General features: G+C 41.8%; 1 protein-coding gene across 7 annotated transcripts in view; it reads right to left on the bottom strand.

Annotated features, from left to right (window-relative positions):
* Positions 1 to 10,438, bottom strand: part of cbfa2t3 (CBFA2/RUNX1 partner transcriptional co-repressor 3) — a 41,723-nt gene extending 31,285 nt beyond the window's left edge. For 2 of the 7 annotated variants that reach the window (XM_040011299.1, XM_040011300.1), the window contains exon 1: positions 9,283 to 10,432. In XM_040011299.1, the coding sequence (XP_039867233.1) occupies positions 9,283 to 9,529 (247 nt within the window). In that variant the 5' untranslated portion in view covers positions 9,530 to 10,432. The other 5 variants (XM_040011302.1, XM_040011298.1, XM_040011295.1 and 2 more) reach the window with 5 other exon arrangements.
* Positions 10,439 to 22,239: the final 11,801 nt, after the last annotated feature.

The following is a 22,239-nucleotide window of genomic DNA, read 5'->3' as shown; positions in this document are numbered from 1 at the left end:
GTTCAATTATTCAGATGATATTTACCAGGGCCAATTACACGGGGCCACATCCTGCAGAGAAAATGGCCGGAGTGTTTTACTGTTGCACTTGCATGCGGAAGAGTGCGCTGCTGAGGCTGTTCAAGTGGGGCTCAGAAACCTTTGGCTGGACTTGTTTTCTTCGCTGGGAGTGTCTCCACACTCACAAGAGTTATTATGAGCCGTCCAGTCCTTTATAACCCACTTCTCTGGTGCCTCCACAGAATGGTCTCACCGCAGTGACACGTAAAAGGTTATCCCTCAAAGCTGTTCAAATCTTAACATAAACAAACACTCGTGACACCATACCTTGCACTACACTGTTTTGGGGCACCGAGCAGTTCAGTTAAGGGTAAATGCCTAAATGTATCCCTTCACACCCATTGCCTTCATCCAGACCAAAATCACAGAGACTAAAGATTTTGTGTCACCACTTTGTCTCAGCATCACTTTGATGTGTAGCACAGACTCATGTGGCGAACAACTCATGACCTCCACTTGCTCTGTCTTTCAGTGTCTCTGTCTTTTTATGTCTAATCTCAGGTCTAAAGAATTAAAAGTACAGGAAAAGAGAAAAGTTCATATAGCACTACTGATATTAATAGCAACAATAATATTATTAGAGTCACTTTTCCTGCCACTGTAACTGTCTCTTGTTACCAGTGTTATTCAATTCAATTATATTTACAAGGCAACATCCTACAGTGACCCAGCAGTAACCATCTAAAGACATCATAACACGCAAAGCGACAAAAAAAGGCAAAAGCAAAAGTTATCCAGTATCCTGATCTTCACCTTCACAGATCAATAAAACATTGAATGCTTACAATAATGTGAAAATTTACACTTGAAATATTTTAGTATTTAAAGCTTTTCCATTTAAAACATCGAAAGGGGAATTAAAAATAATGCATGCCAATAAAAATAATAATAGACATGTTTTTTTAAAGGCGTTTTGCCGTAGTTTCACTCAAAACTGACTTTTGCAGGTTGTACTTACTTTATGAAGGTCGAGGTCAAGCTGAGGTAACAGTAGCGGAGATAATCCACACCAAATAGTTTCTAAAACCGATTTTTATATGTCATCTCAATCCTCATCATTTGAAAATAATAATAATAATAAAGCTTTGTCGCGGTCTTATTCCTTATTTTTCTGTCTTTGAAATATTGAGAGGAAAGAGCGAGAGTCTAGCAGGAAAAAACAGACGGTTTAACTTTCCTTTGGGTGTTCAGTAGGGGGTCTTGACTTTCCAGGTTTAATAAATTATGAGGTATTTCACTTCTCAGTTATATCGAAAAACGTATAAATAAAATCAAAGCCAGAGCTCTTGGATCTTTAAGCAGATTGATGTCTTTGGTTTTTGCAGTCTGAGTTGTTGTTTTTGTTTTTTTCTTTTAAAGCAAAAATCAGAACTTGTCCCAGGCATGTAAATCCGCACTCTTGCTCATTTTAACCATCCCAGATCGAAGAAGGAAAAACACAGCCGAGTTTCACCTGCAAAAAACCCCAAATATATCTATCTATCTATCTATCTATTTTTTAAAGCAAACAAAACTATTAACCTGTCGCTACTGCAGAAATCATCGCATCCCCCAGGCAAAAAAAACCAACGAAATTCTAAAGATGCGGATCCTCTGTTCGGCAGGGTGCGTCTATTATTCCTCCTGTTACAACTTTAAAACCCTCCTTTTTTAACTTCACAGTTAAGCCACAGTCCGTGGTGTCAGGAGCGAGTCCTTGTACATCCGACGAAACGAAGTGACCTTCTTCTTTTTCTGTCTCTTTTAAAAATGTTTAAGCACACAGTCACCCTACAGCCCGTGGACAGGCTGCTCCACCACCACGCTTCTCAGTAGGGCACTTCTCCTCCGACGCGCTGTCTTTCAGTGTTGTGGTCTTTAAAGAAAAAAAAGAGGAACGCAAAAAAAAAAAAAAAAAAAGCTTCACTTCCAAAAAAGAAAATCACATTCGGCTGAGCAGATCTGACGGTTTATTTTCCTGTGGATTCACAATTTGGGATTTGCAGACTTGTTTTGTCTTCTTCACTGATGAGTGGAGCTGGCGGGGCCACTGTGCGCAGTAACCGCGGCTCTCTCCTCCTCCTCCTCTCTCTCTCTGTCCTCGCTGTAGCCTTCTGTCTGCGTTTAAACACCATCTGGAGCTCCTAACCTCTCTCTCTCCCTCCTTCTCTCTCTCTCTCCCTCTCTCTCTCGGGTACCATCATAGGCGAGAGCTGGCAGCTATTGTGCAGGAATCCTTTCTAAATTGAAAAAGATCCAAAGTTGCACATTGTAAACCCCGCATTTGTCCAAAGTTATTACAATTATGCGATTTAACCAGTAAAACCTTGCTAAAAAACACATCTGCAGTTCTCCAATAAAATGCAGGCAAAAATTAATAATAATAAGCTGGATGAAGATGTATCGTAATGACATTATATGGCTGTATGGTTTGTAATATATAGCCTATCCTTTCCTACCTATATATTTTTTTAGAAGCTCGAATCCAAAAGCACTGAGACTGAGTGAAATACAACTCTTTTACCGTCCCGCTGTCTGCCCGTGGGGGCCGCTGTTTCCTCATATCAGGACGACGGGGACGACAAGGAAGGCAGACTATGTTTACTTTAACACTTGGGGCGAAAACCACAAGCTTTCTGAGAGCTGAATGAATGCAAAAGAATGCGTCTGTCGGCATGTGACCATACGCCAATAAACGCAACGCGTCTCGTAAAAGTGACAGTTTCCCTTTATGTTCAAGTGTTGTCCTTAATAGTCAAGTCAGTGGACTGTTGTAAAGAAGGATAGCAGGACGATTAGTCTTGTAAAAGAGCTCTATAAATGTGCCCTATATCTTCCCACCCATATACTTGTTTCGACTGCGATCATCTAAGATCACACGTGGCAACATTAGTATTCCCACTTTGCAATGGATTCACGATTGATGACTGCTTCAACCTTTAATCCTTCTCATTTGATGTAACATCTGTCCGAGTATGACGAATGACAATTCAAAAAATAACAATTATTTTTAAATGGACTAAGCTGTTTTGTTTTTTGTTTTTTATATTTTATATTTATTAATCAATTCATTAGCACGTCAATAAAATTTCAGCAGTTTAAACGGTGAAAAATGTCCATCGGAAGTTTCCAGAAGCAGGAAGATGTTCTGCTCTCCGGATCAGCAATCCCAAACTTTTTCATTTATTTATTCAGAAAACGCAGTTTTATTTTTAGGTTTCTTTTAAATCTGAAAACAATAATATTAAGTACCCATAAATATATAAAGTAATATGAATTCATTATCCTAAATAGATAAACAAATACACCGGATAGGCAGACAGAGATACACAAAGAGCGACAGCGAAAAAGGCAGGTACAGTACATCTGCCTCCTCTATAGTGAGAATCCTCCACCTGTCCACACTGGTCTGTTAGTCCCTTTGCCCCACCCACCTGCCCTCTCTCCCTCCAACAGACACACATAGCCATGGAAGGGGACAGAAGACAAAGCTGACACCCTTCTGACCCCTTCTGCGTCGACAGAACAAACAGAACCAGCTTGTAAAGTACACACAGACAGCTGCTGTGCCCTGACTCCAGTCTCACCAGCCTTTGCCAGCACTGAACGCAAATGCTGCCGTCGTATGGAGACTTCTGAAAAAGCCCTCCACTACTGATTAAATAATGTGAGCAAGTGCGCAGGGGGGGAAGCCCCGTTCCTCTCTGACTGGAACAGTTCCCTGCACGGCTGATGAGAGGCAATAACTTCAGGTAACGTCAGCACCAGGTGCCAATGTTCTTTTTTTTCTTCAAGCCACAATATCTGATCAAGCTGTTGCTGCAAATGTGATCAAACAAACAAAAGCAGGAGAAATACACCGCAACATTACACACATAAACTGATGCACGGGACATTACAAGGGTGAATCTCCCACAGACTGGGTAGCTAGCGCTAAACTTCAGAGTTTTGGCCCTAAAGCAGCTCTGTATACATGCATGTTGCAGTGTGTGTGCGCACCATTGGTGACTTATTTGCTCTCTGTGCAGAATACTGAGAAAGGAAGAGATATGTGTGTCTCTGTGTGGCCCTGAGTGACAGAAAGGTAGGCGATGGGGGTTGCATCCAAAGAAAGGATTCCTGTCAAGGTGACAGCTCAGAGATTGACAGGATGCTATTCTCTTCGGGAACAGCGTCAGTCAACCTGTCAGCCTCCCTGTACGACAGCCTCTCACTCCTCTTAATTTGGCCTTTTGTTGAGCGGTCACCGGGTTAGCTCTGACACTCCATGTGGCCAGCCCGATAAACTGCACAATGAAACACACTCACGCAAGGTGGGAACTCGCCTCAATGAACTCTCTGTGGCATAATACTGCGACTGGAAGTCCCTTTGATGGCATTAATGACAAAAACAGCTTTGTCTTCCCCGCCTTTTCACTCTCTATCTCCCTGTCACACCACAAACACCCCCACCCTCCACCTTCCAACCATTGCTCTGGATTCTATTATGTTGGCAGCATCTTCTGGGTAGTTGAGCACAAACTGAGACAGAAGAACTCAGTTCGGTCATTGTGCTGCTTTGGAAATGACTATTTCTGTTTGTGTGTGTCAGACTAAAAGCAAGAAAGAAAGAGAGAAGTTTTGCAGCATTTCCTCCTCTTGCACATTGTAAATCCTTTCCTATAGTGGCAGTCACAGGCTAGTGTGTTGAAAGGAGATAAGGCCCTGAGCCGGCTGAAAGGAACGCTAGACCCATTGTGTCCCTGCGCTCTTCTCCCTTCTGCTATCCTTTCCTCTGTCGTGCGCGTTCAACAGACCACACGTTCGTGGAGCTACCATTAATGTCACCAGTGTAGGCTCCAGGCAGACGTGAAGGAGGAAAGAGCACATTTTGATCAAAAGAAGGGGGGGGGGGAAGTTAACTGCACCGAGTTATGCTGTTTGATAGAAACGATTAGAATCATACCGAGCCTCCTCTCCTCTGAGTCACATGCATCGTTTGTGAATATGACTCGTGTACTTTAAACTCTATTTTCTTTGATAAAGCACTTAACAGGATGTTTATCTCTCACTTTGTATTCCAGCATCTTAAATGTGTGCAGGTCCTCCAGCTGCTCCATCATATTATGAAAGAGAGAGTCTTCCTGTAATATGGCGTGGTGTAACGGATCATTGACCCACCCACTCAAGCACACACGGCGGAATGCTGCTTTTACAAATTGCACCCATAGACCCCCTGACATTTTGTTTGCAATCAAGCAGGAAAGTATCGCCTGTTTGAATCATCCAGACATGATGGGAATCGTAAATTCAATCCATGCTCTTGGACCAAGTACTTCATTTCCAGTATTGTCATCTTCAACTAATAAGAGTACTATCTATTACTGCATTACTGTAGATGCTCCAGCATATGCAATAAAGCTGATTAATTACCCACTCTATGTGCTTTGGTTAAATTCTGTATTTCAGATGGTGAAATTTGGCACGAGTATCGCAGGGATGTGCTTCATTCTTAGTGTTACAACCAAATATGGCTTCAGAGGACTTACACGCTGGCATGAAGTTTTCTTTAACCAGAGTGCTAGGCTATGTGTACACGTGGTCATATCTGACCAAGAGAAGTGCAAACTTACAAAAGAGGAAGTGACATCTGATCAAATCAAGTGTTGACTCAAGAGCAGGATATGCAGCCTGAGCGAGGCGAGGGGGGACGGACAACGGCCAGTAAAATGTCCGCAGGCAGGTGAACGCGTCCCATACGTTCACATGAAAAAGTCAGTGCTAAGTATGTCTGTGTTTCCCAAGAGACAATATGTGTGTGTGTGTGTGTTTGTGTGGAAGCAGACAGTTGGTGGTGCTGGCACTGGAGATAGTGAGTAGAGGGGGATGAGGCGCTGTATCAAGTTGTGAACATCTGTTCCTCATAGAAACCACAAAGCTGGTACTGAGGAAATAAAGAGGATAACTGCTCTACTGCTCTCTCTCTCTCTTTCACACACACACTCATCTCACTTTTTTCCACTCCTTGTTTACTCAGTACTTTTACCTCTTCTTGCATCACTATCAGCATCCATGTTTTTCCAACATTTTTGATAATCCATTCCACATTTATTTGCTCGTATCTCTGCTGGAAATCCAGTGATGTAATCATTAAGCAACGGATAAGTGCACACAGCCGATGGTATATTTTTCATGCAGATGAAGTTTCAAAATACAATTACAAAATATGTCCCGTAGTTCTAGATGCGATAACAATTATGTAAGCTGGACTTCTAAGAAAGAGTGACGTGGCGAAACCGCAAGACCAAGCATTTACAAAGAAGGAGGACAAAAGATAAACTGATCCACAGACTTAAAACTAAACAAAAGCACATATGGTTGATTTTCCAATCCTAAAGTCAAAACTGTAAATGGATAGTTAATTAAGCTTTAGTCAATACCTAGTTTGCTTTTGACAATCAATAAGATTATTATTAAAGCCTCTAGTCACCCGTAGCCTCGTGCAGTCCTCAGAGATTTTGGTCCAGATTGTTATAACACGGTTGCTGCAGATTTATCAGCTTGACATACACGATGAGTCTCCCGCTCCACTACACCCTAACAGTGCTCTGTTGGACTGAGATCTGGTGACTGTGGAGGCCAGTTGAGTACAGTGAACTCATGTTCAAGAAACCAGTTTGAGATGATTTGAGTTTTGTAACCCAGTGGATTATCCGGCTGGAAGCAGCCGTCAAAAGATGGGCACACTGTGGTCATAAAAGGTTAGACATGGCCAGCAGCAGTATTCATTTAAGCTGTGAAGCTGAGTTTAATAGTGGTCAATTGATATTAAGGGGGTCAGTGTAAACTGTAGCATCAGTTTCCCGTTCTCAGATGACAGGTTGGGATCACTGTGGCGTTCTGCGTCTGCTTCAAGATTTGAATGAAGGTATGCAGAGATGCTCTGCATGCCTTTGCTGTAACGAGTAGTTATATAAACTACTGTTGTCTTTCTCTGGGCTCAAAACCGAGGTTAAATCCCAGGAGAACAAGAATTTGTGAAATCCTCAGACCAGCCCATCTGGCAGAAACAACCATTCCCTGTTCATTTTTCTTCCCCTATTATGATGCTCGGTTTGAACTTCAGCAGGTTATCTAGACCATTTCTACCATATGATTGACTGATTAAATTTACACTTTACAGAGAAGCAGAACAGGTGTAACTAATGAAATAGCCGGTGGGTGTACACATAGTATTTATTACCGTGTAAAAAGTTTTATAAACATCAGCTGCAACTTAACAAACACGTGGCGGCTCACACATGATTTATAATACAGTTATTAGTATTACTCATTATTCTATTAATGAGTATTTCAGTGTTGACAGTGACAGTAAAACATTTTAATTAACTATTTAAAATGACTATTATGAAGTGTAATCAAAAAGGTTTATTTAGAGTCTATGTTAGATGACTAATCGTGCAAACAGGTCTTTGGCAAGCTGGATAACAAAGAAAGCAACAAAGTTATGTGCTTATGTATTTATACGAAACTTATTACTGGTGAGATGCCTGTTTTTGTCAAAGAAAATTGAAAAGAATAGCCTCTTCATAGCTATAGAGGATTAGAGTTGGCACAAAATTACAAAGTCTATGATACAGCAGACATGAGCCAAGGCTTTGTTAGGGATTCTCTGCACCTTTTCCATCAAAGACCCTTGATTTAGTCCTTGCTGCTTTTCTTCTTCCTCTCTCCATCTCTCTCACTGCCTTACTGGCTCTATCTGGGCCTGCTGCGAGGTTGTGCGAGCGCTGGGTGGCAGTTCCTTATTGTACAGTGTCTATATGAGTGTGCGTCTGTGTGTATGTGTGAGTCTGTATGCTGTGTGCGACTGATAAGACCCAGGGAGAAGAGCCAGCATGCCGACATATTCTTGCCACCGCGGTTATCGCCTGTCGCAGCTGTGCCTGAGCTCTGCGACATCTGCTCCCTCACAGGAAGCCTATGCTGTGGCTCACAACACCTCTCCCTCACACACACACACACACACACACACACACATATGTACATGCATGAACACATACTTTACTCCCGCTTCTCCATACAGTGAGAACATATTACCGGACTGTACCCCCCCACCACCACACACACACACGCACACACAGTTACATCAGGTAAACTACATGAGACAAAGAGCTGTGTTTATAGTTCTCAATGGCACATTTTGTTTTTCTCAGTCTATACATGTGTGCATGTGTGTGTGTGATGAATGGGCTGGAGCACCAACGCTGGAGTTCTACTGGGTTTTTATCACTGAATTACAGGGGGGGATGCTTATGACTAAGCCTAATTATAGAGGCCTTATCGCTGCAACGTTCACAAAGCTCATTACTGCCAAGAGACGGTATGCGCTGCAGGTAATTCACCACGTTGGGTATTAGTCCTCGCACTGGCTTACCGTTTCTACATATTTAGAGTCTATAAAATTAGGCTTTTAATGTCTGATTCTTAATGCATCTCTCTCTTCAAACCCTTCGCTGATTTAAGTGAAGGTTTTCATTTTTATATCTAAAGGCAGTGTTTTCACTTCTTTATGAATCAATTACATTTTTTTCTCTTTTTGCTTTTTTTTTTAACCTCACATGTCTTTTCATGTATTCCTCAGCTGTCTGCTCTCTTAAACCTGTCCATCTGTCATTCACCATTTTTGACCTTCATGTGTATTATGAAACCATTAAAGCTCAACAGTGAAACTCCAGAATCTGGTTCTGTTCCTTTTAGCTGCTTGGGGAAGCCCAGAGGAAGACACCCCCGGCTCACCCACCCAACCACCAAAAGCTCTAAAAACCTCTTTCCTTTTCCTTTCCAGCGCCCACAGGATAAATGTGCTCCACTGGGCTTGGTAACAACAAGGACAAGTTTATTCAATCTAGACTGGTAATATGAAGAAATGGGGAGGGGGGGGGGCACGCAGACAAAAAACAAAGCGTTAAGAGAGCAATTTAATACCAGTTTTATTTGTTATATAACAGGCCAAAAAAGGCCATGTTTTGATGCCCTTCTAACCTTGAATCCTTTTGCTTCAGTCATCAAATAGCAAGATGAAGAAACCTCACATAACCCCACATAGCATGTAGCACAAAGTCAACACAAACTGATTATACGTCAATCACTTGAACTTAATGAGCAGATCAGACCGCTGCGGGACCCTCCGTCACTCATCGCGATTAACACGATGCCAAAAGACCTTCATAAAAAAGGTCCTGTAAGATGACAAGCTCATACCTTCGCTATATCTGTAACGGCTGCTGGCCACCAGGTTGTGATCGAGGCTTCCGGGCTGGAGTATGTGGGCAGTGAATTTATCCCTCAGCTCGCGGTGGCTGATAAGTGTGACGGTAGGGACACGTGGAGCAAACGCTGGAACAGCTCTCAGGTCAGCCCTCTTCTGGCGCTCCAAATGGACCTCAGCAGACATGTTCGGACTTTCCTGTTTATTTGAGAGGTGAGAGGCTTGGAGCATGAGGGACATGCTCTTTGAAACTCTCTGGCGCACACTGGCAGCTTGCAGGTTCAACCGTGGAAGCAGCAACAGCACACTTAACGCTAAAAGTTAGTATTACCTCCAAAGGCTTTCCTGCTGAATGTTCTTGTTCAGTTTCGCTTGAGGATTTCCATGTGTTTCTTTACAATTTCTAGTTTTGCCTTTGAGGGCCCAGTGGATCATTCTGTGACCCGCTGAACTGTTGTACACATACCCGGACTTAGCTTCACTTAAGGCTCCAAAAATTGAAATAGACAGTAACAGCCAGCCTTTCCTTATATTCCTTTCATTCCTTCAGTGAATAAGTTTATCCTGGTTGAAGTATTCCTGGAATCTTCTGGTGTTTTTTTCTTTGCCTCTTGCCTGCGTGCAGGAAAGAGAAATAGATTGTAGTTGTATTCTGTTTTTTCACAAGTAAGTCTTTGTCCTTAACCGCTGTTCCCTTTAACATGGCACATCTTGCATGTAAATCCCCATTTCTTTCTTCTTCTTGGTTCACCCGATCCTCTCAGTCGCTCTTCTCTTCTCCCCAGCAGAGTGTGTGGGAGTTAATCAAGAGTGTGTGTGTGAGTGTCAAAGGCAGGTCAGCTTGTCTTGTGGCTCTGGCTGAGGGGTTGTGCTCTCATCTGAACCCTCCTCCTCCTGCCTGCCACAACAGCTCAAAAGAGAAGTGAGTGCTTGGATGTCACACTATCTGTGTGTGTGGTTATTTTTTCTGTCTTGAGGCTAACACCCCTGGGGAGGCCAGGCAGCAGTGCTGCTTGCGGTGATAGCTGCAGACAGCAGCACGCAGCAGGACCTGGGCCTCAGTCTGGGCTTCCTCTGTCAGGAACCAGCTGTGTCGGCCAGAAGCCGCTCCTTCCCTTACTGCATCCTCCCTTCAGAGGTGCCCTCCTTTGCTTCTGTGCACCTTGCCCGGTGGCTATAATGATGCCGTCTGTGCTCCCTTGTTCAAAATCCTTCCTTGTTGTTCTTCCCCCTGTTTAATTTTTGGGTTTTAATTCAAACCAGTTACTTCATCATCGGGATTTTTCTTCTGCCTCGCTGCAAAACAACAGACTAAAAAACTTTGGATGTTTCGTTTTTGTATATTTCATGGAAGTTTACAGAACAGGACAACAGGAAATACAACAAAAGCCAAAGTAACTGTTTGTCAAACTGTACACAGAACTGGAACACAGCAAATCAATTAACCAGCTGACTTTCCTATAATAATCTGCTCTTATACACACAGATGTATCTCAAAAGTTTATAATATTAATCCATGTTTTTATTAACTCCTAAAAAGTAGATGCTCAGGACTTTTTAGTCCTGGCTTGGTTCATGGTAGACAGATATTTAGTCAAAGTAGTTATGGGACACAGCTACCTATTTTGTTATTTTTAATATACATCATAGGACTAATAAGCTAGAAGTTGGCCATCAATTCTCCTGACCAGTGATAATATTAATTGTAATAAATGTGTTTATTTCAATTAATTAATAAATAAATACTTTGATTTCAGGTTAAATATAAATATTAAAGTAGCATACTAATTGTCAAAACTCATATTTACCATTATAGCACCATAATAGGTCATAATAGAAATATAAAAATGCAGTTAACAACTTCAATATTCTCTTTTTTTCGCTAACCATTTCACCAGAAATTGAGTGGACAGGCCAACCGACCAAATCCACGTTTTACTTCTCTTTTTTTTTTTTTTTTCGATAAATGAAGGGTTTCCCTGTGGAAGTTTTTTTTTCCCCCACTGATAGACAAATGGTGGTGTGTCTTTATCCAAAAGAAACATGCATATGTCTGCCTCATATTAGTCCAAAATAATAAAAAGCTTATAACTCATGTCCTCTGTGATTACTGACTGTCTGTATACACTTCATACTTCCTCAATGGCTTTCTGGTGTCGTTGACATCAGCCAAATTAAAGATCGTGACATGATAATTGTTTTGTCACTAATATTTTTAACTTTTTTATTCATTCCTACTACGTGTGAGCAACATGAAGCTGTTGCTGCAAAGTAGAAAGAAAGTAAGTAGGACTACAGCTGCAGTGGGAAAGAACATGCTGAAACAGGGCACATGCTCTCACACACAGGAACCAAAGACATCGACTTTTACCTACTCTGGCCTCTGACCTGGGGGCTCATTGAACAATAACCATAACACAGAGTCCCAGCATTAACCCTCACTGCTGCTACACACACACACATTTCCACACAATTTATGTTTGTGTATGTCGTTTACTGATGAGAGAAGTGAGAGGGGATGTGAGTACACAGATGTGCCAAGTGCCTGGTTGAAACTAACACACAGATGGTCATCAGCAGAGAGGAAGTGAGAGAAACCCATGTTGCTTTCTCTGACTTTGGGCGTGGGGAACAAACAGTGTGAAAGAGAGAGAAAGAGAGAGAGAGAGGGAGGGAGAGAGGGAGAGAGAGAGGGAGAGAGAGACCTGATTTCTCTATAAACCAACAGTGTGTGAAGAAGATGAAATTTAGGTGTTTTTTAATGTATTTTTATTAGAACAACCATTGGTGATTTCCCAGTCACAAGTATTCAAACACGGAACATCTGCACTCTGTTTTAAAGCTGATATAATTCTGAATAATAGCAACAATCAAACTGCTGTTACATTTCATTTAGGAGTTGATTCTCTGACGACATGATTGCATTTTGGCATGGATTTTTAGGGGGGTTAAATAAAAGAGCCCCGTCAGTGAAATGAAAATGAAAGCATATGTTTGTTGGAGGATATGACAGCTTCTGAGAACATATGAGGAGGGGACGCTGATCATATGTTTGGAAACACATTACAAACAGCTACTGGGCCAGAAGATGGGGTAAGTTTAAAAAAAGAGCAGAAATCGGTCCTACATTAGCTCTCGTAGGGAAGTTTTGATGTGTGACAAAAGAGATTTCTCTTTGTATTGTTTTGTGCTGAGATTTATAGTTTTTATCCAAATAGAAATAAGATGAAGAAATAAACAGGATCAAATAAGACCTAGTGGAATAAAAGAAAGTGATTTAGACGCAAAACCTACAAAAAGACCTTTATTCACTTAACATCAAACAACATGTAAATTATTAAGTTCCTTAACTCTGACTGAACTGTTAAATCTTCTTGATTGTAATCCTTTCGTGTGCCTATATGCTTGATTATATATACATAAGCATGAAGCAGTAATGGGCAGAAAACAGATGAGTATCCATTAAATGTAATTTATATCCTATCCTATGTCAAAAAACGCTAAATGTCTTCCTGAACGTATTTTTGGCTTTTTGCTTTGTGTGCCTCAATGTGAACATGTGAACACACACACACACACACACACACACACACACACAGTTTTCTCTGTTACCTGTTAGAGAAGCCTTTCCTCTCTTGCCTGCCCCCCTCCCCTCAGATGTTGGCAGGTATAAAATGAGTTTTGGGGGAGAGCGAGATAATGATTCCCCCATAATCACCAGAGGCCAGGTCTGGTTCTGGCAGGTGCTATCACAGTAGCGACCCAGTGGTGCCTTCTCCCCTGAGATAAGGTCAGGGGGATGATGCGAGGGAGGATGGTTGGAAGGGAGGAGCAGAAGAGGAGAAGAGAACAGGGCAGAGGGGGGCAAAACGTGAGTTACAGACGAGCGGCTAGCCTCGCCTTATCTCCCCCCAGCGGCTGCCACTGCTGGCTCCCAGATGCGGCGGGCCAGAGCAGCCGTGTCAGAGAGATCCCTCTATCAGCGACACGCAGGCACCCCTCGCCAAATACAACCCCAGCAGGAGGACACACCAGGACTTCATTACCTCTTTAAAACTCCAATCAGCATTCAGAGAGAGAAGCAAAATAATCTCTAACTTTGTTGCCGTATCAGAAATCCAGAGGAAACGCACAAAAACTGCGATTGTTGTTTTCTAGCCAGGTTATTAATTGTCTCGTCGCAACAGCAGCTCCAGTTCCCCTGCCTTAAGAACGCAAACACACACAGAGTTCTTTCAGCATGTTAGTCAGGGTTTAGACGAAGTGCAACTTTTCACCTTGTGCAGCAAAAGTGAAGCTTGTGAAAGTCAGTGGTTGGGACGTCTGGCGTCTGGTGGCGAGAAGCAGCCATATGGTGAAGCGGCTCGCCTGCCTGTGAGACACCTGGCCACCACTAACTGGCTGAACTTTTCAACTCTGCAGCCGTCCTTATCACACTTTGACCGAACAAGGTTCTTCTAATGGAGTGACTGTGCGCAGATGCAGAAACACACAACTTTAATTTGACACCACTAACTGAAGATTAAACCTTCTAAGAAATTTGGGTTTGTTACACTGCTATGAAGCTACTTTTTATAGCAACTTGAGCATAAAATGCTTCATGTGTTTATACTTCGATGATCTAAATTCATAAAGTACCGGAACTGACAGCATTAGTGATACCCACTGAACCCACAGTAAACACAGCTCATGGGAATTTGTTTCCACTTGCAAGCAGTGACAAAAGGATGAATGAGAACACTCAAGGCTGGCGTGTCTTCCAAAAGAGACTAACTACAGTGATCTTGGACCAGTGTGAGGAAGAGAGAAAAAAACAACAACCTCCTCATATCAGTGGAAACACCACCACCACTACCAGACAAATACGTCAGTCGAGGCTTGTTCGCCTTTTCTCTCAGTGGTGTTTTTAGAATACACACCTGTTTGGCAGAGACAGCTTCAGAAAAACCTCCAGATCTTAACAGAACTCTATAAGTTAAACCGTCCCCATCTGTCACAGTCGAGCTCCACACAGATGCACACTGAGCGCCTCCTCTTTTTTTATCCTTCTTACAGCAGACTTGGCACTCATTCAAGAACTGTCAAAGCACACCTGCTAAATTAAGCCGGGCCTCATACTCGCACAGACACAGAGGCACGAGTTCAGGAATACACACAGCAGACACATGTGCAGCTGGACGCACATCACCAAGTGCGCTCACATGTGGATGCTGATATATGGACGCCTTGAGGTGACTGTTGTTGCGAATTGGTGTTATATGAAGAAAGCTGATCTGAATATATTATGATATGGTCTGCATGCGGTGTTTTAGATTATCTTCAACGGCCTGTTTAACTAACTGTGTTTTACCTTTGGTCAGTTTGTTTTGACAGATGTGTTACATCAGGAAATTTGCTTTTGAAAAGTGCAATATGTTACTATAATTAGTCATATATAACAAGTCTATTGTGTCCCAGCTACATATAACCCCATTTTTTTTATTGCTGTACACACAAATATGTAATCTATTGATGCCCACCTCTCTTGACCCCACTAAACCCAGTCTCTTCCTTCTCTCTTCTTGTGGCTCGTGGCATGCACAGCCGCTGAGCTGCTCTAAATAGGTGCCACTGTGAATTGGAGACAGATGGAAACGAAGGTTCCCCGCAGAGTGGTTCCCCTGCAGCTGTGCAGTGTACCCGGTGCCAGGGAGTGATGACAGCTCAGCAAGGGGCACCCGGAGAAATAGAAGACAGCACCATCTCCGTCTCACCCACGCACCCATCACCACACTCACACACACACACACACACACGTACTCACACGGGCTGTGCAAAGGTGCAAAGAGGAGGGGTGTGAGCTCCAGTACTAGCCTCCAGGAATGTGAAAGTGGAGATTTAAGTGAGGAGACAAGCGACAGACAGCTATAACACAACACATTTCCACTGCTCTATGGCAACCAAACAAACAGACACACTAACTCATGCTTAAAGACTCATACATTAAATATTAGCGTAATAATTTCCAGTAAATGATAATGAAAGGGAAGTAAAGGGAAGTGTGTAGTGTTGGCTCTGAGTGTAAAGCATTTATATGATTGTTGTAAGAGAAAGTGTTTCCATTCTGGACTTTCCAAGATAATAAGGTTGTTAAAATGCTCCACTTCTATCTTCTGTTTGATATTAAATGAATAAATTTATCTGTTTAACATTCAACTGTTCAGGTAATAATATTGCCAAGATCTATATGAGATAGTAGGCTGGCCAGTCCTTCAGTCACGAATGGTGATGTAGAAATTTGTACCACTTTTAACTCCCACCAGTTAACTAACACACTACATTTTGTTTGTGTAATTACTGAAGTCTGAAAATAAGCATAAATCAAGAACTATTTATCATTAAGGCTTCATTTACTGTATGTATTCAAACACCTACCAAAGAGTCCATTTTTTTAAGTACCAATTTGTGGCATTTTTTTTTTTTAAACCATGCTGAGAACAATTCAGAGTCCAAATATTGAGTCTTCATAGCTAAATATCACACAAATTTCTTGTTTACGTAGACGTCTGGGAGAGTTTAGTCAAAGCACACTGCCTAAAGTAGGAACCAGAAGTGAGTAACACCTCTTTGTAACATCAACATTGTATCACCTCTCAGTAATTGCATTTTCATGAATCATTAAAAAAGACTGAAGGTCTGAAAGTTGGAAAACACAATGACAACACCTCACAGATAGAGAAGTTAGAAAGCCCCTGTGATGATTAAAACAGAATTAAGCACACCTTCAGTATTCCTGTTACGCCTGTTTCTTGGCTGCGGTTATAAAGTGAGCTGTTAATGCCAGAACATTCTCAGTTTTGATCTATACACTTTGCCTGCCTGTCAGCATGATGGCCACACAAGGAAAAACACTGCCAGAGGAGCAGAAATATCTGAACGCTTCACTGAGACACACGAAGATCTATAACCATTTAAAAATCGGTGGTAACACAGTTGTGGAAGTAATCAGGAGGTATCTAATGAGCCATAGTACCACACAAATTACACCATGGAGAGAGCTCTACTTGGGCAATTTATCTCAAGTACTTTGAGCTTGAGTTTCTGCGACACTCAGACATTGCATAGAAGCAGCTTCTATACTGTAAATACAGTAAACATATCAGATTTAAGTGGAATCAACCACGCTGGGTCTGACCCTGTCGAGGACTACCAGTATTAATGCATATTCCTGGGAGGAGGGAGTTTGATGATCTGGAGCTGTGTGAGTGCAAAAGGTGTTCGGTGATGACAATGACTGGCACCGTAAACGCCTGTGGATATGCAAGAGTAGTGGCTGATAATTGACTCCCAGTCTCCAGAAGCTTTGCACAAGGTGAATACTCCAGTATGATAATGAATTAAAGTGCAGGGCTAAATTATGAGTCTCGACAGAAGAAAAAAATGTCTGCTGTCTGGCTTGAATACAAGAGAACCAGCAAAGAGCGGCTGAGAAGGTCTTCTCTGGGGAGGATTTAGTCCGTCATCAAAAAAAGTTTTGAAACATAAGATAAAAAATTAAATATTTAACTCTCAGTAATAAAAGATGTACTGACGTTTATTGCATTGCTGCAGAGCCTTTTTATCGGAAATGAAGACTGATTTTGTAATTGTGTATAAGAAAGCATACAATATTATTTTCTTTAAATTAGCAGTAATCATAAGGTGACAGAATTTTGAATTACTTGGGATGGTGATGGAGGTGATGGAGGTTGTAAAAAAAAGGACCTGACCTTTTTGGCTTGACCTTCAGCTTGTGTTTTGTGCCATCTTTTCCATCTTTGGAGTCAGGACTTTGAACTTCAGGTTATTTTTTTTGGATAATAATCACTAATGGTTCAGTCACAGCAGAGCAAAAATAAGACTGTAACCCTGTTAGCTTTAATCGGAAGATCCAAAAATTCTGAGTTCATGAGGTGGAGGAGGTGAAGTGGATGATCCCAACCACAGTAGTTTCAGCCTACCAGCAACTAAGACTATTTAAAAATGTAGTGAGGTCAACACTACCAGAGCTGTGAGGCAGCATCATGTGGCACAGAAATCCAAGCACTCTGAAAAAGGTTTGTGTGCACGCTTGCACGTGTGTGTGCGCGCACGTGTGTGTGTGCAAGGCCTTCAGAATTTACCTGAAGCTAATTAGCCTCGTCTAGCTGTCTTGACATATTGTGTTCAGGGTCATGTATATTTCATGAGAGGAGGCTTCCTGTAAAGGTCATTGTGGAATTTTCAAATGAAGAGACACCTGCTTTATTCATCACATATAATTGTATGTATTATCAACTCTTTGCCCAAGTTTCAGCTCCCTCTCCCATCCATTCTAGTGAGCAAAACAATTCTCGGCAATTACATTTTTACTGTAGAAAATTAGTCATGTGACACTGTTGCCATCATCAAAATGGTTTTCTTACAATAATTACTGCTGCTGTTGTTACACTGAGCTGTTGTTGTTTTTTTGTTGAGGGGAGAGGGGGTACGGGGTGGAGTGTCGGGGTGCTCCCGCTCATTAGAGTTGTATTTTACCAGTAGAAGTGAGTCCAGGGAGTACTTTTGTTTGATCTGCTTTACATAAACCAATCCAATCTAACCTAGCTTGTGAAGAAAAATCAATTAAATTCTCTGTAATTGGACTGACAGTGCACTCCAAAGTAGAGCAGCAATCAATATTAAAGATGAAAAATGAAGCCAAAGGCCATCTTGCTCCATTGATTTGCACTGAGAGAAGGGGGGATCCAGATATTACTGCCACATACGAGCGCGAGCCATTGAACTCCATGATGTTGTTATTGTCTCAGTATTGAAATAAGTACCATGGAAGTGAGTGTGGCCTGACAATTTCAATTAAGGCTCAGTGATCTGTAAACAGAGTTGGGTCAAATAATATTTGCAAAGACTTTCTCTGCTTTGTTTATTCTTCTTCACCACCATATGGTTAGCGTAGCAGAATAAACACATGTCCAAGGTGTTTTACTTTTATCCTTTTATATTTACTTTTGTCAAACTTTTCAGTGGAGATGGGAGATAGCATTACCCACATTACCTACCCATGGTAATCTATCTACTGATGATGAATAATGAGAACATGGTGTTAGAGAGCACTGCATGTCTTCTGTTTTTGAAGGAACATTTTGAGATTATAAAACATTGCTTTCTTGCCAAGAGTTAGAAGACTGACTCCACCTTCGTGTCTGTGGGGCAAACATGAAGCGTCGAGCAACAGTTATTTTGTTTTGCATCACAGAAACTGGAAGCAGGATAAATAGAAGCAAACCGGAACTGTTTCTGAGCAATAAAGCCATAAAAGCCTTACACTGTCTGGCCCTGTGTAAAATTTCTAATATATGTAGTCAGAAATACTGCATTTGAAAAGAAGAAGGATTATTATTTCAATCTAGTTTCATGATTAGGACATTTTTATTTATTTTGAAATGGATAAAGATGATTATCTAACATTTAAAACAGAAATAGGCTTGCATGCAAATACTTTATTACTGTATCGCCGTTAGAGAGATTTTCAAGAATCACTGTTTTCTCAGGTAACAGCAAATTATAATGTGTGTCTGGGAGTGCGTAGAGGGTTTGTTGTCAGTCTTCTTTTATTAAAGCAGACAAACAGGTGTTTTTATTTACTCCACTATACGTCATCCTTCTCTCCAACTGCAGGATAACAGGGCGGTACCCTAATGTTGCTCATGTCCCCTACACCTTGGCTCCAAAAACTGGCAGATGGATAGACAGACAGCTGTGCACTAATCAGCAGACAGATGGATTGACCAACCATCAAAAAGGCAGGCAGATGTTCAGATAGTTAGACTTAAAAAATCACTTTTTTGGTTGTTGAGGACCCAAAACACACACACACACAAACCAAACACATCCTGTAATACCCCAAGAGGGTGCACTACTTAATCTTTATGACTCTCGAACCGTAAGGCTCTGTTTTAATTTTGAATTCTGCAAAGAAGGGAAAAAGGTAATATCATCTGGTCCTGTGAAATTCTGTGTCCAAAAAGTGATTAAACGGGATTAGACAGGATTAAACCCCACAAAAGGTAAAACGGGCACAACTTGAAGCATGCAGTGATGCCCATTACGTAATAAGGGTAAAAATATGAATGACCAATTTGTGGTTTTAGACCTGTACTCTTGAATTGTGTCATTTTTTTCTTAGAACGAGCCAGCATTTCTGAGTGCACTGTTCGGTAACACTGTACAGCAATGTGATTACTCCAGTCCCAGGGCTAACTGTATATTTGAATAAATATCGCTAATATAAGTTAAATAATTGCATGTTTTAACAACAGTTGTACAGTTTGGATTGTTTGCTGCAGATTTAGATCAGTTTGGTCTTCAGGAAGTATTTTCTTACTCTGTGCAGCAGCGCTTTCCAAAAAGAAAGTCTACGTGGCCGTCATGATAGTCACGGACATTAGTGCTCAGACACCGAAAGTACTCTCCATTGTCAACAGCCTTACGTCCCCACAACACAACCCAATCCTTCCACCTCTTGCTGTCCTCTCCTGCCCGTCAGCTTATCAGGACGCTGGCAGACACTCTGATCAGGGTTGCTCTGTGCTGCCCATGTGTTTGTTTGCTCCTTATCCCACCTCGTGGCATGGCAAGCGGCATAGTGCGCCGCAAGCCCCTCAGCATATCCTGCATGCAGGCGAGAGATAAAACAAAAAAAAAAAACTGCCATGAAGATTGCAGTTGTAGAAGAGGCAGTCATCACTCTGAGAATCTTAATGTCCTTCCCTTTGGAGAGGAGAAGAGAGAATAACAGAGCAGAAGAGAGGAGAACGGTGGATATTTCAATGTCACTTAATTCAAGCCTTTCATTGATGTTCTTGACATACAGATAAGTGACAGATTAAAGGACATTAAAAGGTATCAGTGAGGTGCTGGTCCATCATGTGCTGCAAGAACAGCTATAGAGCACCTTTGCATTCATTGAAAAAGCCTCTTGAAACAAATATTCACTTAGTCTGTGTTTTGAAGATGACTGTGACAAAAATCTCCCATAGGTGTTTAGTTGGATAAAGATCTGGTGACCGCAAAGAGAACAGTACACGAGTCACAAAACTTTAATAGTCATCAAACCAGTTAGTGACCTCTCATCTTTTATGGATTGGGGTGTTGTTCCCATCAGAATTTGAATGTTTTATCACAGGCTAAAGCGTGAAACAACTTTGCTCTGATTTCTGTGACCCTTTCTTCTGAGACCCAAAACCAAACATGTCCCCCACATCAAAACAGCAGCGGCAGATCACCTCACTGCAGTTTCTTTAATTTTCCACTCATCGGTGGGTGTGCCAGTTAAATCTCTGAGAGCTTTAAGTAACTGATTGGCTGCCAAACTCAATTCCTCTCAGCTTTACTTGTACTTGCCTGCAGGTTGTGATGCAATGAAAGCTGGTGCACACAGCTGCCTGGTGATAGTAGGGCGAGTTCTTTAAAGGAATCATCCCTTTGGGGCTTTCACCGCATCTGGTGCCTCTTGGCAGACACATTTTTTAAAACTCGGATGTCTCTTAAATTCTTCCGTGCCTTATGTTGGATTTTATTGTTAAAACACCTCTCCTCAAAGATGCAATCCTTTAACTGATAAACTGCTCTACTTGTCGCAGGATCATTTGTGGTGTACAAATAAATTTGAGTTATTTGTACTTTTGTGTGTGCGTGGATAAAGACAACCAAAATGACGCTATTAATTCATTTAAATGATAACAAGGTCAGATAACTCTGAAATCCTGCGTGCATGAGATGCTTCATTCTTACATCAGCAGCAGTTCAAATCTATCACAGCATCCAGTTATATTAATTCACAACAGGCATATAAAGTGGCATTTTTTTATGACTACAACACGCGTAACAAAGCCAGACACACCCTGCACTACCTGGAGGAGAAGTGTCGTGGCAGAGCAACAGGAGATAGGCTATGTGGAAAGAGGGTTAAATGAAAGGAAGTTGCTGTGGTATTATGTCCCACTATGGGATGAAGAGGATAAGAAGAAGAAGACTACACTTATATCTACAGCTCCTATTATTATTACGTTTATTAATATTGTTGTTAGTTCTACTAATAGCATGTCTGCACAAGCCAGATAGAAAAAGGAACAGAAAAGCAGCAGCAGCTTTAGTCCCTTGTGCCTCTATAGAAGGTGTTTTCCCTTGCATTATGGCAGTGCTCAGACAGCGACACAAATCACTGCTGTTTGTGTAGAAGGGAAGAATGAGACTATTCATATTTTCTTGAATATCATGGCAGCAAAGACAGTTTGAACGTCACCGTTAAACGAAACAAACGTCCACTTTGGACTCTGATGTTTTCATGGTTTAAAGTGTTTGGGCCAGTTGTGCATGTTGTCATGTAATGTGCCTCATTTTGTCTATATTATCTTTATAAAAGTGGTCCCTGTAGTTCATAGCCGCTTGCTTATTAGCAGGCAAAGCCATGTCCAGAACTTTATGTCATGGTGAAGGTCATAAGAAGAGGCAGGACAAAAAGGTATACTGCAAAGAGACAAACAGTAAAAAAAGAGAAAGATAGGCATAGCCAAACAGAGAGAGAGAAAAAGAAAGAGGAGGAGATGAGAGACAGCGCGATGCCCGGTGGAGGGAGAGGAGGAGGCAGTGAGTAAATAGTCAGCGGCTCTAATAGGAATATCAAGCCAGTGAAAGGTAAACAGGCTTCTCCAGGCAGATACAAAGGGAATGTGGCGGCTTTGAGAGCGCTGGAGTGCCGGCACGCCACTGTGGCACAGCGATAACGGCCCCAGGCCTGCCTGCATCCCAGAGATAAGGCCGAGCGCTGGCATGTGTCGCCCCTGATCCCAATTTCACAGTCAATATTCATCCAGCCCGACAAACAAGCAACATTTAAGATAAAAAATAAATATAGAGTCCTTCTGCTATTACCTCCTGTTTATTAATCTGCA

This window comes from Simochromis diagramma, unplaced genomic scaffold, assembly GCF_900408965.1.
Source record: "Simochromis diagramma unplaced genomic scaffold, fSimDia1.1 OVJJ01000603.1, whole genome shotgun sequence".
Taxonomy (NCBI): domain Eukaryota; kingdom Metazoa; phylum Chordata; class Actinopteri; order Cichliformes; family Cichlidae; genus Simochromis; species Simochromis diagramma.
This window is presented reverse-complemented; position numbering and strand designations above follow the sequence as displayed.